Source organism: Salmo salar, chromosome ssa04, assembly GCF_905237065.1.
Source record: "Salmo salar chromosome ssa04, Ssal_v3.1, whole genome shotgun sequence".
Lineage (NCBI taxonomy): Eukaryota > Metazoa > Chordata > Actinopteri > Salmoniformes > Salmonidae > Salmo > Salmo salar.
This window is the reverse complement of record NC_059445.1, coordinates 66,433,798-66,447,956: the sequence shown is the minus strand read 5'-3', so window position 1 is coordinate 66,447,956 and position 14,159 is coordinate 66,433,798. Positions and strand designations below refer to the sequence as shown.

Sequence of the window (14,159 nt, the reverse complement as noted above, 5' to 3'; positions counted from 1 at the left end):
CCACCATGATAGTAATTCTAAAATGTCAGTCTTCTTACCAAAATAGTATATCATTCAGTTACTTCTTTCATTAGCTTTTTACTGCAACACCGGCTCTGCTTTTGCCGCCGCTTAGCTATCATCTGTGTGCCTTCTTGCCCAGATAGGGAGGACACTGCATCGGGTTATCAGCCCAGCTCCCCGCATACCTGGCCTTTCAGCAGATAGACAGAACAGTTTGACGCCACACTTATTGATGGATATATTACAACTCCATCCACTCACTCTCTCTGACCTTCGCCTATTCACTCTCCCAGAATTAGTGGCATTTAACGAGGAACTCCTCAGCCTGTCAATACCATCGATCCTCTCAGATTGTCCTCAGGACGCAGAGTGAGGGACCCAAGTTAACTAAATGATTTTCATTACGACATTAGCTGAATACATTTCTCTCTCGAAAATGGTACATTACAGTACAAAATGAAAGAGAATGGATGTGAGGGTTTGTGGAGCTTAGGCCAAAACGTGAGGGAATTGATTGTTAGGCAGGCTACTTGAAAAAAATATAGGTTACACCTATGCTACAGATTTGACAGAGCAGAGTAGTTTTGGTGGTTAGGGGAAACATCAGTACTATCTTTTTTTAAGCCTGCAGTTTAGTGTCCTCAAAATGCCTCCTCTCAAAATAATATTTTTTATTTTGACTGTTGTCATTATTTGGGGAAAATAAGGTACAGTGCCTTTGGAAAGTATTCAGACTCCTTGACTTTGTCCACATTTTGTTACGTTACAGCCTTATTCTAAAATTGATTAAATAAAGCAATCTACACACAATACCCTATAATGACAAATTGAAAACAGGTTTTTTGAAATATTTGCAAATGTATTACAAATAAAAGCATAAATATCTTAGTTACATACGTTTTCAGACCCTTTGTTATGAGACTCGAAATTGAGCTCAGGTGCATCCTGTTTCCATTGATCATCCTTGAGATGTTTCTACAACTTGATTGTAAATTCAATTAATTGGACATGATTTGTAAAGGCACACACCTGTCTATATAAAGTCAGGATCAAGGCAAAGATGAACGGAGCAAAGTACATAGAGATCCTTGATGAAAACCTGCTCCAGAGCGCTCAGGACCTCAGACTGGGGCGAAGGTTCACATTCCAACAGGAGAACGACCCTAAGCTCACAGCCAAGACAACGCAGGAGTGGCTTCGGGACAAGTCTTTGAATGTCCTTGAGTGGCCCAGTCAGAGCCCGTACTTAAACCTGATCGAACATCTCTGGAGAAACCTGAAAATTGCTGTGCAGCAATGCTCCCCATCCAACCTGACAGCTGGAGAGGATCTGCAGAGAAGAATGGGAGAAACTCCCCAAATACAGGTGTGCCAAGCTTGTAGCATCATACGCAAGAAGACTCGGTGCTGTAATCGCTGTCAAAAGTGCTTCAACAAAGTACTGAGTAAAGGGTCTGAATACTTATGTAAATGTAATATTTACGTTTTTTATTTTTAATAAATTAGCAACAAAAAAAAACGGTTTTTGCTTTGTCATTATGGGGTATTGTGTGTAGATTGATGAGTGGGGGGGAAAAAACAATTTAATCAATTTTAGAATAACAAAATGTGGAAAAACTCAAGGGGTCTGAATACTTTCTGAAGGCACTGTATATATTGGGCAGTTTTGAGTATTGTGCACCTGACTGGACTGTCATTGTTTAACTCAGTTAATTGTGCTGTGAAATATTTACCTCCAATTTGCTTTCCTCTTATACAAATGATGTAGGCTTTCATACAAGTGTTAGACAGCAGACTCAGCTTTTAGCAACATTTTCCTGAAGTCTTTCAATCTGTTCGATGAGCAGCTCTTTCATTTTGAATGACACTTTTTGCTCCACTCTCCTTTTATTTGTTTTCTCTTTTTCTATCCAAAGGTTTGCGATACTACAGAGGAGATTACCATTGGTGGGAACCAGGAGGAGGAAAGCCAAGGGGACAATTCAGACCCGGAGTTGAGGTGGCTCCAGAAAACCCAGCAACTCAAGGTGGGACCCTCTCCACTCCTTTTCATGTTATGATCTCATTCACTTTCTCCTGTGCTTTCTCCTGTGTGTTTTTGCCTTATAACGCATAACTGCTAGCGAGGGGCTTTCTGCTCAAGATGAAAATGCCTGCACATTGGGTTCACTACTGTCACCTGGGATTTTAATTTTACCCCCGCAACGGACCCAATCTATGTCTGATAGAGTTGTCGAGGCATAATGGGGCCTTCGCCCAAAAACTGTCCTGAAACGGAGCCTCTACAGACAGGAAAAAGTGAGTGCAATGGAGAGACATCATTATTTTGAGCACTTGAGCGGTCACCCTAATGTTGTTGCCTTGGTAGAGGAGAGGAGTGTAAATATTTTCCCATTAGAATGAGGGAAAGTTGGTGTTTGCTAAATCAGAGGCAATAAATGCTGAGGCACATTGCCTCAGAGCCCGGCAGAATAATTTGGGAGGGCCATGCTACGAGAATCTCCAACAGAACATGAAAGGCCCTCTCTGGCCATGACAATAGCCACAAAGCATCAGTTACATAAGGAAAGAAGGGTATTTTTTCCACATTGTGGGTAAAATCTTCCAGCCATCGTCCCACTGATACGTTGAGTTAAGGAACAGATCACACTTAGGTTGTTCACAAATTGAGAATTTTATGTTTTATAATAAACATTTTAAGTGTATTTTTTTGGTGTTTCTCAATCATGGGAAATACATTCTGATGTCTTTTTCCAAAGCGTATTTCATGTGATATCTTGTCAATGAAAGAACATTTCCAGTACATTGGCATCCTCCTGCTCTTAAATATTTGGTTATTACCCTATTTTCCTTTGTTAAATAGGGTCCTTGTTAGATGTATTACATGGGACTCAATCAAGTGTTCATATATTTTAACCAATGCAGGAAGTCCTGATTTTCACAACTTGTTTGACCTCCATTACCTACATCATTGATATTGAACTTGTATCTTTTGCTTTCCTTATTGTCAGTGTTGAGTTGATCATATTGCTGTTAGCCTATTGGTTGCTGTTATTCCAAATGTGAGTTGTGTTATTTCCAACCCCTACTCACAGGTAACTCAGATCTCCAAAGAAAAGCAAGCTCAGCAGAGAGTGAATCCCAAACCCCCCCAGTGAGAAGAGACTCCTGGCTCAGGGGGTCAAAGCCAGGCCAAGAGACTGCTACCTGAGCCCCCCCCACTGACACCACCAGACCTGCAGCCAGGACCCAGGCTCACTCCCACCCCCACCACTCACCCCACCTCCAGGCACTCAGTGACACAGATTCCCAGTCTAGCATACTGGACACCCAGCCACAGCAGCCCCAACACATCCCCTTAACACAGTCCCCCACCGTCCACCTCAACATCAACACCTCATCCAAGCTCCTCGCTTTTATGCACTGCAGTCACCAGGACACCGTTCTCACCATACCCAAGCCCTGTAGCGGCCCCAGCCCCCAAAGGAAGCCACAGTCTATAGACGGGTACAGCCCTAACGCCAATGTACCGCTTAGGAACACCATCCTGGTAAACCCTTACTCCCACCCAGGTCCTCACCCCTGTCCCCAAGACCACGGTTCATTACAGCTGGCTTTGGTTCCACAGGCTGATGTGTCTCCACTGAGCCCAGGTCGGGGCTCTCGCAGCAGTCAGGGCTTCCCAGGGATGCCCCCTCTCTGCCAGGGCAGCAGAGAACCACCGCATCTCTGGCACCAGGAGAACGCCCCATTGCAGCGTGAAAACCACGTTGTCCTGCAGTATGATGATGAGGATAGTCACAGGTCTACTTACACCGCCGAGACAAAATACTCCTCCAGCTCCTACACAGTGCTGCCCCCTATAGGTAAAACAACGACGGGAGACCCTGAGCTAGGCCGTGACATAGCTGCACAGAGATTCACCTTCATGCAGAGAAGCAGCTCTGAGGCCTACCTGGCACAGATGAGGAGAGAGAAACAACTGAAAGAGAGAGTCATTTACAAGGTGTGTGTGTGTGTGTGTGCACCTGTGTGTGTTAACTTTAGCACACTATGTGTGTGTGTTAATCTTTAATTGCCACACTAACAAGCCAGGGCATGGTTACCTTTCTCAATACAGTTAACGGGCTAATTACATTACAACCATTTACCTAATCTCAAAGGGCATAATCAGCATCGCACAAGTCGCACAAACAATGTTCTTTGACAGCAGAGATAACATTCTCACGTTCTCCTTTACAAACGGAACGATTAAAGGAGGTGCCCCTTAGTGGCAACGAACGCAAAACATCAGGTTAATTGTCTAATGCCTGTAAGATGCACTTAATAGCAATGAGATGATGAGGTAAAACAACCATTTTGAGACATGTAAGAGAATAAGGTGAATAAAAGAGAGAGGGAGGCAAGGGGCGGCTAAAGATATCCATTTACATGCAATGACGGCCTCTGTCGTTGGCCATCTTGAGCCCTGCAGGTGTGTCCAAAGAAAGTCAGCCCTGCTCCCATAAGGTAGTATAGCACAGACTAGAGACATCCACATACAGTAGTAGACATTCGCTTTCTAAGACAAAACACTCAGTTAATGTTAGTAGGTAACTTAAATAGATATTCTACTGATTATTGTTAAGGTACCAATTAATCTGAGAAAATGACTTTTATCACGTTATTACTGTTACAGGCTTTGGCTTTTCCATTTATGTTTTGAGGTTGGACTTTAGTGGAAAGGTGGGAAGGTGTTGCACCTGTGCTGGCCCTGGTGCTATTTAAGAGTGGCTGGCCCAGAGCTCCAGTTCTCTTGATAGATACGGAGGGTTGACATCTTTAAATGGATTTCCCAATTTCGATTTCTAGACGAACAATTCTTTATCTGATTTCCCTGATTTCGTTTTATGCCATTTTTTGGTTTGCTTCCTGTCTTTACGTTTGGTGTAAGTTTTTCTTTTGTTTGCCTCTTTTTGGGCAAATTTAGTGGGCCCCATGGTGGGTGTCTTTTAAGTTCCAGTTGTTGTTGCTAGTCAACTTTCAGTGGACACCTCCATGAGTGTCTTTCAGAACCCTTCCTAAAACCCCACCGGTTTCGTTTTGTTTGTTGGTCAGTGACTCTTTGTTAGTTCCACCTTCTGTTTGAGAGACATTTTGTCAAATAATAGTTCTGCAGGAGGAGTGAAGTCAGGCGCAGGAGACTCAGGTACGTGAAACACATAGTTACTTTAATGAAGAAAAACAAGTCCAAAATATCAAGTCTACAAGGCAAGGGAAAAAATATTCCAACAAAGGAAGACTAACACAGTCTTGGGAATATAACGGGACGCAGCCCAGCAACCCTAAAGCCAAAACGCTAAATATAAAAGGACCAGAAAAGAAATCCCCCCCAACCTACGATAACAGACACGAAACAATCCCGCACAACCCCAAACACAAAACAGACAGACTAAATACCCCACTAATTACTAAACACAAAACAGGTGCTACCCTAACCAGACATTACCAAACGAAACAGAAAAGGAAATCGGTGGCAGCTAGTAGGCCGGCGACGACGAGTGCCGCCCGAACGGGGAGAGGCGCCACCTGTGGATGTTGTGACAGTACCCCCCCCCTGACGCGCGGCTCCCGCAGTGCACCGACGCCGGCCTCGAGGACAACCCAGAGGGCGAGGCGCAGGGCGATCCGGATGGAGGCTGTGGAACTCCTGCAACATTGCAGGATCCAAGATGTCCTCCACCGGTACCCAGCACCTCTCCTCCGGACCGTACCCCTCCCAGTCCACGAGGTACTGCAGACCACCTACCCGACGCCTGGAGTCCAAGATGGACCGGACTGTGTACGCCGGGGCCCCTCCGATGTCCAGGGGGGGGCGGAGGGACCTCCCGCACCTCAGCGTCCTGCATTGGACCAGCTACCACCGGCCTGAGGAGAGACACATGAAACGAGGAGTTAATACGGTAATACAAAGGAAGCTGCAACCTGTAACACACCTTGTTTATTCTCCTCAGGACTTCGAACGGCCCCACAAATCGCGGACCCAACTTCCGGCTGGGCAGGCGGAGGGGCCGGTTCCGAGTCGAGAGCCAGACCCTGTCCCCCGGAGTAAACATGGGGGCCTCACTGCGGCGGCGGTCAGCGCTCTCCTTGTGCCGCCCCCCAGCCCGCTTAAGGGATTCCTGGATGGCACTACAGGTCTCCTTAGAGCGCTGTACCCAGTCCTCAACCGCAGGAGCTTCAGTCTGGCTCTGATGCAAGGGCAACCTGGACCGGCTGGTAACCCAACACCACCTGAAAGGGCGACAGGTTAGTGGAGGAGTGGCGAAAAAAGTTCTGCGCCAACTCGGCCCATGGTACAAACCTCGCCCACTCTCCCGGCCGGTCCTGGCAATAGGACCGTAGAAACCTGCCCACATCCTGGTTAATTCTCTCCACCTGCCCATTACTTTCGGGGTGAAAACCCAAGGTCAAACTAACCGAAACCCCCAGTCACTCCATAAACGCCCTCCACACTCGGGACGTGAACTGGGGACCTCGATCAGAGACGATGTCCTCAGGCACCCCGTAGTGCCGGAAGACATGCGTAAACAGGGCCTCCGCGGTCTGTAGGGCCGTAGGAAGACCGGGCAATGGGAGTAGACGGCAGGACTTAGAGAACCGATCCACAACGACCAGGATCGTGGTGTTCCCCTGAGACGGCGGGAGATCCGTGAGGAAATCCACGGACAGGTGGGACCATGGCCGCTGTGGAACGGGGAGGGGCTGTAATTTCCCCCTAGGCAGGTGTCTAGGCGCCTTACACTGGGCGCACACTGAACAGGAGGAGACAGAGCCTCATGTCCTTCACCAAAGTGGGCCACCAGTACTTCCCTCTAAGACCTCACACTGTCCGTTCAACCCCAGGATGACCCGAGGAGGGTAGCGTATGTGCCCACCGAATCAGGCGATCGCGAACACCGAGCGGGACGTACTTCCGCCCTGCAGGACATTGAGGGGGAGGGGTTTCGACCGCAATGCCCGCTCGATGTCCGCATCCACCTCCCAGACTACCGGTGCCACCAGACAGGAGGCTGGAAGTATGGGAGTGGGGTTGATGGACCGGTCCTCGGCGTCATAGAGGCAAGACAGTGCGTCAGCCTTGGTGTTCCGGGAACCTGGGATGTACGAGATAGTAAACTGGAATTTCGTAAAAAACATAGCCCACCTGGCTTGGCGTGGGTTCAGTCTCCTCGCCGCCCGGATGTACTCCAGATTACGGTGATCAGTCCAGATGAGGAAAGGGTGTTGCGCCCCCTCTAACCAATGTCGCCACACCTTCAGGGCTCTAACCACAGCTAGCAACTCCCTGTCCCCCACATCATAGTTACGCTCCGCCGGACTCAGCTTCTTAGAAAAGAAAGCACAGGGGCGAAGCTTGGGGGGCGAGCCCGAACGCTGCAACAAGACAGCTCCAACCCCTGCCTCGGACGCGTCCACCACTATGAATGGTAAAGAGGGGTCCGGGTGAGCCAGCACCAGAGCGTCGGTAAACAGGGCCTTAAGCCGACAAAAAGCTCTGTTCGCCTCCGCCTACCACTGCAGCTGCACCGGGCCCCCCTTCATCAGTGAGGTAATGGGAGCCGCCACCTGACCAAAACCCCGGATAAACCTCCGGTAGTAATTGGCAAACCCTAAGAACTGCTGCACCTCCTTAACCGTGGTCGGAGTCGGCCAATTACGCACGGCCGAAATGCGATCACATTCCATCACCACCCCGGATCTGGAAATGCGATACCCCAGAAATGAGACAGCTCGTTTGGAGAACTCTTCTCAGCCTTGACATACAAGTCATGCTCCACCAGTCGCCCAAGCACTTTACGCACCAGGGACACATGTTCGGCGCGTGTGGCGGAGTAAATCAGAATGTCGTTGATGTACACCACCACACCCTGACCGAGCAGATCCAGGAGAATCTCATCCACAAAGGATTGGAAGACGGCTGGAGCATTCTTTAACCCATATGGCATGACGAGGTACTCATAATGGCCAGATGTAGTACTAAATGCGGTTTTCCACTCGTCCCCATCTCGGATACACACCAAATTGTACGTGCTCCTGAGATCCAACTTTGTGAAGAAGCGCGCCCCGTGAAATGACTCCACCGCCGTAGCCATGAGAGGTAATGGGTAACTGAAACCCACCGTGATGGCATTTAGACCTCTATAATCAATGCACGGACGCAAACCTCCATCCTTCTTCTTCACAAAAAAGAAGCTCGAGGAGACAGGTGATTTGGATGGCCGAATGTATCCCTGCCTCAAGGACTCAGTGACGTATGTCTCCATAGCCACTGTCTCCTCCTGAGACAGAGGATACACGTGACTCCTGGGATATGCAGCGTTAACCTGGAGGTTTATCGCACAATCTCCTTGTCGATGAGGTGGTAATTGAGTCGCCTTCGTTTTACTGAAGGCGATAGCCAAATCGGCATACTCTGAGGGAATGTGCACGGTAGAGACTTGGTCTGGACTCTCCACCGTAGTAGCACCGATGGAAACCCCTATACAGCTGCCCGAGCACTCCCTCGACCACCCCTTAAAACCTCTTGACGCACGCCCAGGATAGGGGGCGCTACAGCGATAAAAAAAATAAAAATACGTGCCCATTTTAAACGGCCTCCTACTCAAACTCAGAAGCTAGGATATGCATATAATTAATAGATGTGGATAGAAAACACCCTAAAGTTTCTAAAACTGTTTGAATGGTGTCTGTGAGTATAACAGAACTCATATAGCAGTCAAAACCCCGAGACAGTTTCTAACAGGATGTGGAATTCTGAATTGCGGACTCAACTTCAGCACTTTGCCTATAAATCACACCGTGAGCTATGGTTCATTGAGCACTTCCTATGGCTTCCACTAGATGTCCCCAGTCTTTACAAAGTGGTTTGAGTCTTCTACTGTGAAAACTGACTGAAAGAGAGGCTGTTGATCTTGGTCACATGGGGAGGGCCATCACCATTATGATGCGGGCGCCCCTGGCTACCCTCCCCTTTCGAAACGTTTTGAAAGACAATGCAACCGTCCCCATGGAATATTATTGAAGCTCTGGTTGAAAAAGGCCCTAAAGATTTATGTTATACAACGTTTGAGATGTTTGAACGAACTTAAATATTTTTGGGGGGGGCTTTCATGAGGAGAAGTCCCGCGCACGACGGAACATTTTGAGGTGCCTTCGAACGCGCTAACAAGAAGAAGCTATTGGGACATAAATTATGAACTTTTTCGAACAAAACTACATTTGTTGGGGACCTGGGATTCCTGGAAGTGCCTTCTGATGAAGATAATCAAAGTTAAGGGAATAATTACAATAGTATACAAGAGTAGATTTGATATTCGATTGTTCCAAGATGGCGCAGACCTGTATTGCTAGCCTATTTTTCTGAGCATACCACGTCGTTTATTGCAAAGTGTGATTTCCCAGTAAAGTTATTTTTAAATCTGGCAATGCAGGTGCTTTCACGAGATGTAAATCTATAATTCTTTGAATGACAATATTACATTTTAAAACATTTTCGAATAGTAATTTAGTAAATTGTAGCGCTGATTCACCAGATGCATTTGAGGGAAAATAGTTAGTCAACGTCACGCGCCGATGTAAAATGCTGTTTTTATATATAAATATGAACTTTTTCGAACAAAATAATGCATGTATTGTGTAACATGATGTCCTAGGAGTGTCATCTGATGAAGATTGTCAAAGGTTAGTGCTGCATTTAGCTGTTTTTTGGTTATTTGTGATGCATGTGGTTGGTCGGAAAATGGCTATGTGAATACTTTGACGATATACTTCTCTAACATTATCTAATGTTTTGCTTTTGCTGTAAAGCCTTTTTGAAATCGGACAACGTGGTTCGATTCAGGAGAGGTGTATCTATAAAACGATATAAAATAGTCCTATATTTGAAAAATAATATATATATAATGTTTCTATTGTTCGGTTATGAATATGGCGAAATGATTTTACGCTGGATGTTGATCCCACATGCGGGACGGGTGCTTCAACAGGTTTTAAGAGCCCTCTGTCTCCACGAAATTTTGGGATTGTGAGTGGCTAGCCAGGGAATACCCAGTACCACCGGAAATGCTGGGGAGTCAATGAGGAAGAGGCTGATACGCTCCTCATGACCCCCCCCCCCCCGCATCACCATAACCAGTGGCGCAGTAACCTCCCTAACCAGGCCCGACCCAAGTGGCCGACTGTCTAGGGTGTGCACGGGGAAGGGTTGGTCCAACTGGATAAGGGGAATCCCTAACTTATGGGTGACCCCACGGTCCACAAAAATCCCAGCCGCGCCTGAATCGACTAGCACCTTATACTGGGAGTGCGGGGAAAACTCAGGAAAAGACACTAAGACATGCATGTGGCCACAGGGGGCTCTGGGTGAGAATGGTGCTGACTCACCTGGGGTGTCGACGTGGTACTCTTCCTGCCCTCTGAACTCCCGGGTGAGCCTCTCCAGCACCGGTCGGCAGTGTGCCCTCTGCGACCACAGTGGGCACAGGAGAGACCCCCCCCCCCACGGGCAGCCAGCAGGTTGTCCAGTCTGATGGACAGATCGATAAGCTGGTCCAGGATGTTTGTAGTGTCCCGACATGCCAGCTCCCGGCGGACGTCCTCCCTCAGGCTACAACGATAATGGTCAATAAGGGCCCTCTCGTTCCACCCCGCTCCAGCGGCTAGGGTCCGGAACTCCAACGCGAAGTCCTGTGCGCTCCTCGTCTCCTGTCTCAGGTGGAACAGTCGCTCACCCGCCGCTTTGCCCTCAGGGGGATGATCGAATACAGCCCGACTACCCGGGTGAACTCCGGGTAGTCGTCCCTGGCTGAATCTGGGCCCTCCCAGACGGCGTTGGACCAGGGCTCTACCCGTGAGACAAGAGACGAGGTCACTCACCCTCTCCTCTCCCGAGGAAGTGGGGCGAACAATCGCCAGGTACAGCTCCAGTTGGAGTAGGAACCCCTTACACCCAGCGGCCGTCCCATCAAACTCCCTCGGGAGCGCGAGCTTAATCCCACTCGGGCTGGACTCCGTCGCTGCTGAGGGGGGAACAGGGTGGTGGACAGTAGCTGGGTCAGGTGGAAGAGCACGTCTCTCCCAATTCTCTAGGCGTGCTAACATCTGATCCATCGCAGCCCCCAAGCGATGAAGGACGTTGGCGTGTTGGCTAACCTGTTCCTCCACGGACGGGGCTGGTGCTTCAGCTCCTGCTGACTCCATTGTGGTGCGGGATTCTGTCAAATAATAGTTCTGCAGGAGGGGTGAAGTCAGGCGCAGGAGACTCAGGTACGTGAAACACGTAGTTACTTTAATGAAGAAAAACAAGTCCAAAATATCAAGCCTACAAGGCAAGGGAAAAAATATTCCAACAAAGGAAGACTAACACAGTCTTGGGAATATAACGGGATGGAGCCCAGCAACCCTAAAGCCAAAACGCTAAATATAAAAGGACCAGAAAAGAAATCCCCCCCCAACCTACGATAACAGACACGAAACAATCCCGCACAACCCCAAACACAAAACAGACAGACTAAATACCCCACTAATTACTAACACAAAACAGGTTCTACCCTAACCAGACATTACCAAACGAAACAGAAAAGGAAATCGGTGGCAGCTAGTAGGCCGGCGACGACAACCGCCGAGTGCCGCCTGAACGGGGAGAGGCGCCACCTGTGGACATTGTGACACATTTTTGCAGTGGAACGTAATGGACTTTTGTTTCCCATTAGTATGGTGGTCGCTCTAGTCACCTCTCTGAAGCTCTGCTGTGCCCAAATATTTGAGTGTTCAAAATACACTTTTGTGGTAGCGTTTCTGTCACTGACATCCACCTAGAGGGGTTATAAGATTGGTGGAATCATTTTTGAAAGATGCATAAACACACAGGCTAATAAAAAAATCCATGGACTTACCCTAGAGTGATCCCTGCTGTTACATGTGCTATGTCTAAGAAAGTCACCGGGAGCAAGTCTAGTGTGGAGGAGGATGTCAGCGATCCTACCATGGTTGATTTAGCTAAACCTCCTGAATTGACCTCTCCTTTGAAAACCCCAAAGGTAAGTGAGTTTGTAGGATCGCTGAAGGAAGAGAGGGTTGTCTAGGAAACAGCAGATTGCAGAACAGATTAAAGATGTTTCCCTCTCCCATCTTTTTGCTGAGATACATCCAATGGAGGAGTTTGATTAAGTTTGTGAGGGTTGCTTTGTCAGAGATGGTGTTTTAATGAGGAAATGGTGTTCTTGCGCCACTTCGGGCAAAACGATTGGTCCAGTGTATCTCAAATTGTCGTTCCAGTTACGCTTCGACAAGAGATACTGAGGCTGGCTCACGATGGTAGTATGGCAGGCCATCTGGCTTACTGTAAATCCTGTCGTGTTTGCCAGGGGACGGGTAAACGGAACCATGCTGTACCGGTTGCACCTTTGCAGCCTCTTCCTGCTTTTGACAAACCTTTCAGCAGGATTCTGGTACTCTGTGTTGGTCCTTTGCCCAAAGCCAAGAGTGGTAACCAGTTTCTCTTAACCATAATGTGTGCTGCCGCTCATTTCCCTGAGGCCATTCCATTGAGGAAAATCACAGTTCCCAGTATTGTTAAGGACCTGGCAAAAAAAATTCAACGTTTGGACTTCCGCAGTGAAGTCGAACCAAGGTTCGAATTTCATGTCAAAGGTATTCCAGCAAATGCTACAACAGTTGGGTGTAACCCATTGCCCCTCTAGTGCCTACCACCCAGAGTCTCAAGGTGCTCTTGAGAGAATTCATCAGTCCTTGAAGTCTATGTTGAGAGCTTACTGCTTTGAGTTTGAGGAAGACTGGGATGAAGGGGTCCCTCTTGTGCTGTTTGGACATCATGTCAGAGGTCTTTTGAGTTTGCTGAAAGAGAGGTTGTTGCAGGGCGACACGTTAAAAACAAAAACAAATCTGTTTGAGCACGTTAGCGCTTTTTGATACAGATTGCATCTCGCCTGTGAGTTTGCCAGTGAGAATCTGGAGAGGGTACAAACAAAAATGAAAGTTTGGTACAATCGGAATGCCCAAAACTGCACTTTCGATGTGGGGGACTAAGTTCTGGTTTTGTTGCCCGTTCTGGGGTCACCGTTGCAGGCTCGCTTTTCAGGCCCTTACCCCATAGTGAAAAAAATCTAACAACATGCCTACCGAGTGAACCCTTAAAAGAGAGAGAAGCTCCGCAGTGAGGTGGTAACTTTCCTAATGAAAGGAAAGTTACTACGGATATTGCAGGCATTTCACCTGGAAACCAGACATGTCCGTGGGAAGGACAACTTGGTTGCTGATTGTCTCTCAAGGGTGGGCGGTCAGTGAGTTTTGTGTTTTGCCTTTAGCCAATGTGTTGCCCTGGCTCACAATTTATTTTGACTGCACATTTTTCCATTTTGGAGATGAGTTTTGTTTTGGTTGCGCTCATTCCAAGGGGATGAAATACCCAAAATACCAAATACTCTGCCCCTTTCCTCTCTCTGTATCCCCACTAGCCTCTCCCCTGCCCTTTCCTTCCCCTGTATCCCCACTAGCCTTTCCCCTGCCCTTTTCCTCTCTCTGTATCCTCACTAGTCTCTCCCCCTGTCCCTTTCCTCTCCTATATCCCCACTTTGCCATGTTTGCCATCATGTCTGACAAGATTACAGGGTAGATTTGTAAACACCCCAATGTGGAGGGTATCAAAAATTGTGAAAGCAGATGGGAGGGGGTTGAATAGAATGAAAAAAACTCAACAGGAAGCCATCTCCATGACCAATGGCTAATTCCAAAGTGGCCTGAGCCCCTAAAAGGAGCCAGTCTGATCTGGAATGATTAGTCCCCTATTGTCCGGGGCAGTTTGTGGATTGCTGCTCGAGTGCACCTCAGAAATACATTGCGGATTAAGGTGCTTCCTCGTCTCTCTGCCTAGAAGAGAGAATCTCTCTGTCAACCTGTCCCTGGGACTCCACTCCCCAGGGTGCAATACAAACACCCCTTAATACCAAAAGACCCAAACATACAGGCACTTATCAACAACCTGTTTAAAGGCAAAATATAGATATTTCTGTACTTAGGCATCATTTCCGTATAAAGTTTAATGTGTGTGTATGTCATTCCATGCCTTAATAATAAGTATTATCTAGTAATATGTA

The 14,159-nt window shown here is 47.8% G+C and overlaps 1 protein-coding gene across 1 annotated transcript in view; it reads left to right on the top strand.

Moving 5' to 3' along the window:
• jhy (junctional cadherin complex regulator) overlaps nucleotides 1-14,159 on the top strand; it is a 34,616-nt gene that overhangs the window by 17,367 nt on the left and 3,090 nt on the right. The window contains exons 4-6 of the mRNA XM_045716261.1: nucleotides 1,920-2,030; nucleotides 3,099-3,157; nucleotides 3,214-4,009. Of these exons, the coding sequence (XP_045572217.1) occupies nucleotides 1,920-2,030; nucleotides 3,099-3,157; nucleotides 3,214-4,009 (966 nt within the window). The remainder of the gene's footprint in view (nucleotides 1-1,919; nucleotides 2,031-3,098; nucleotides 3,158-3,213; nucleotides 4,010-14,159) is intronic.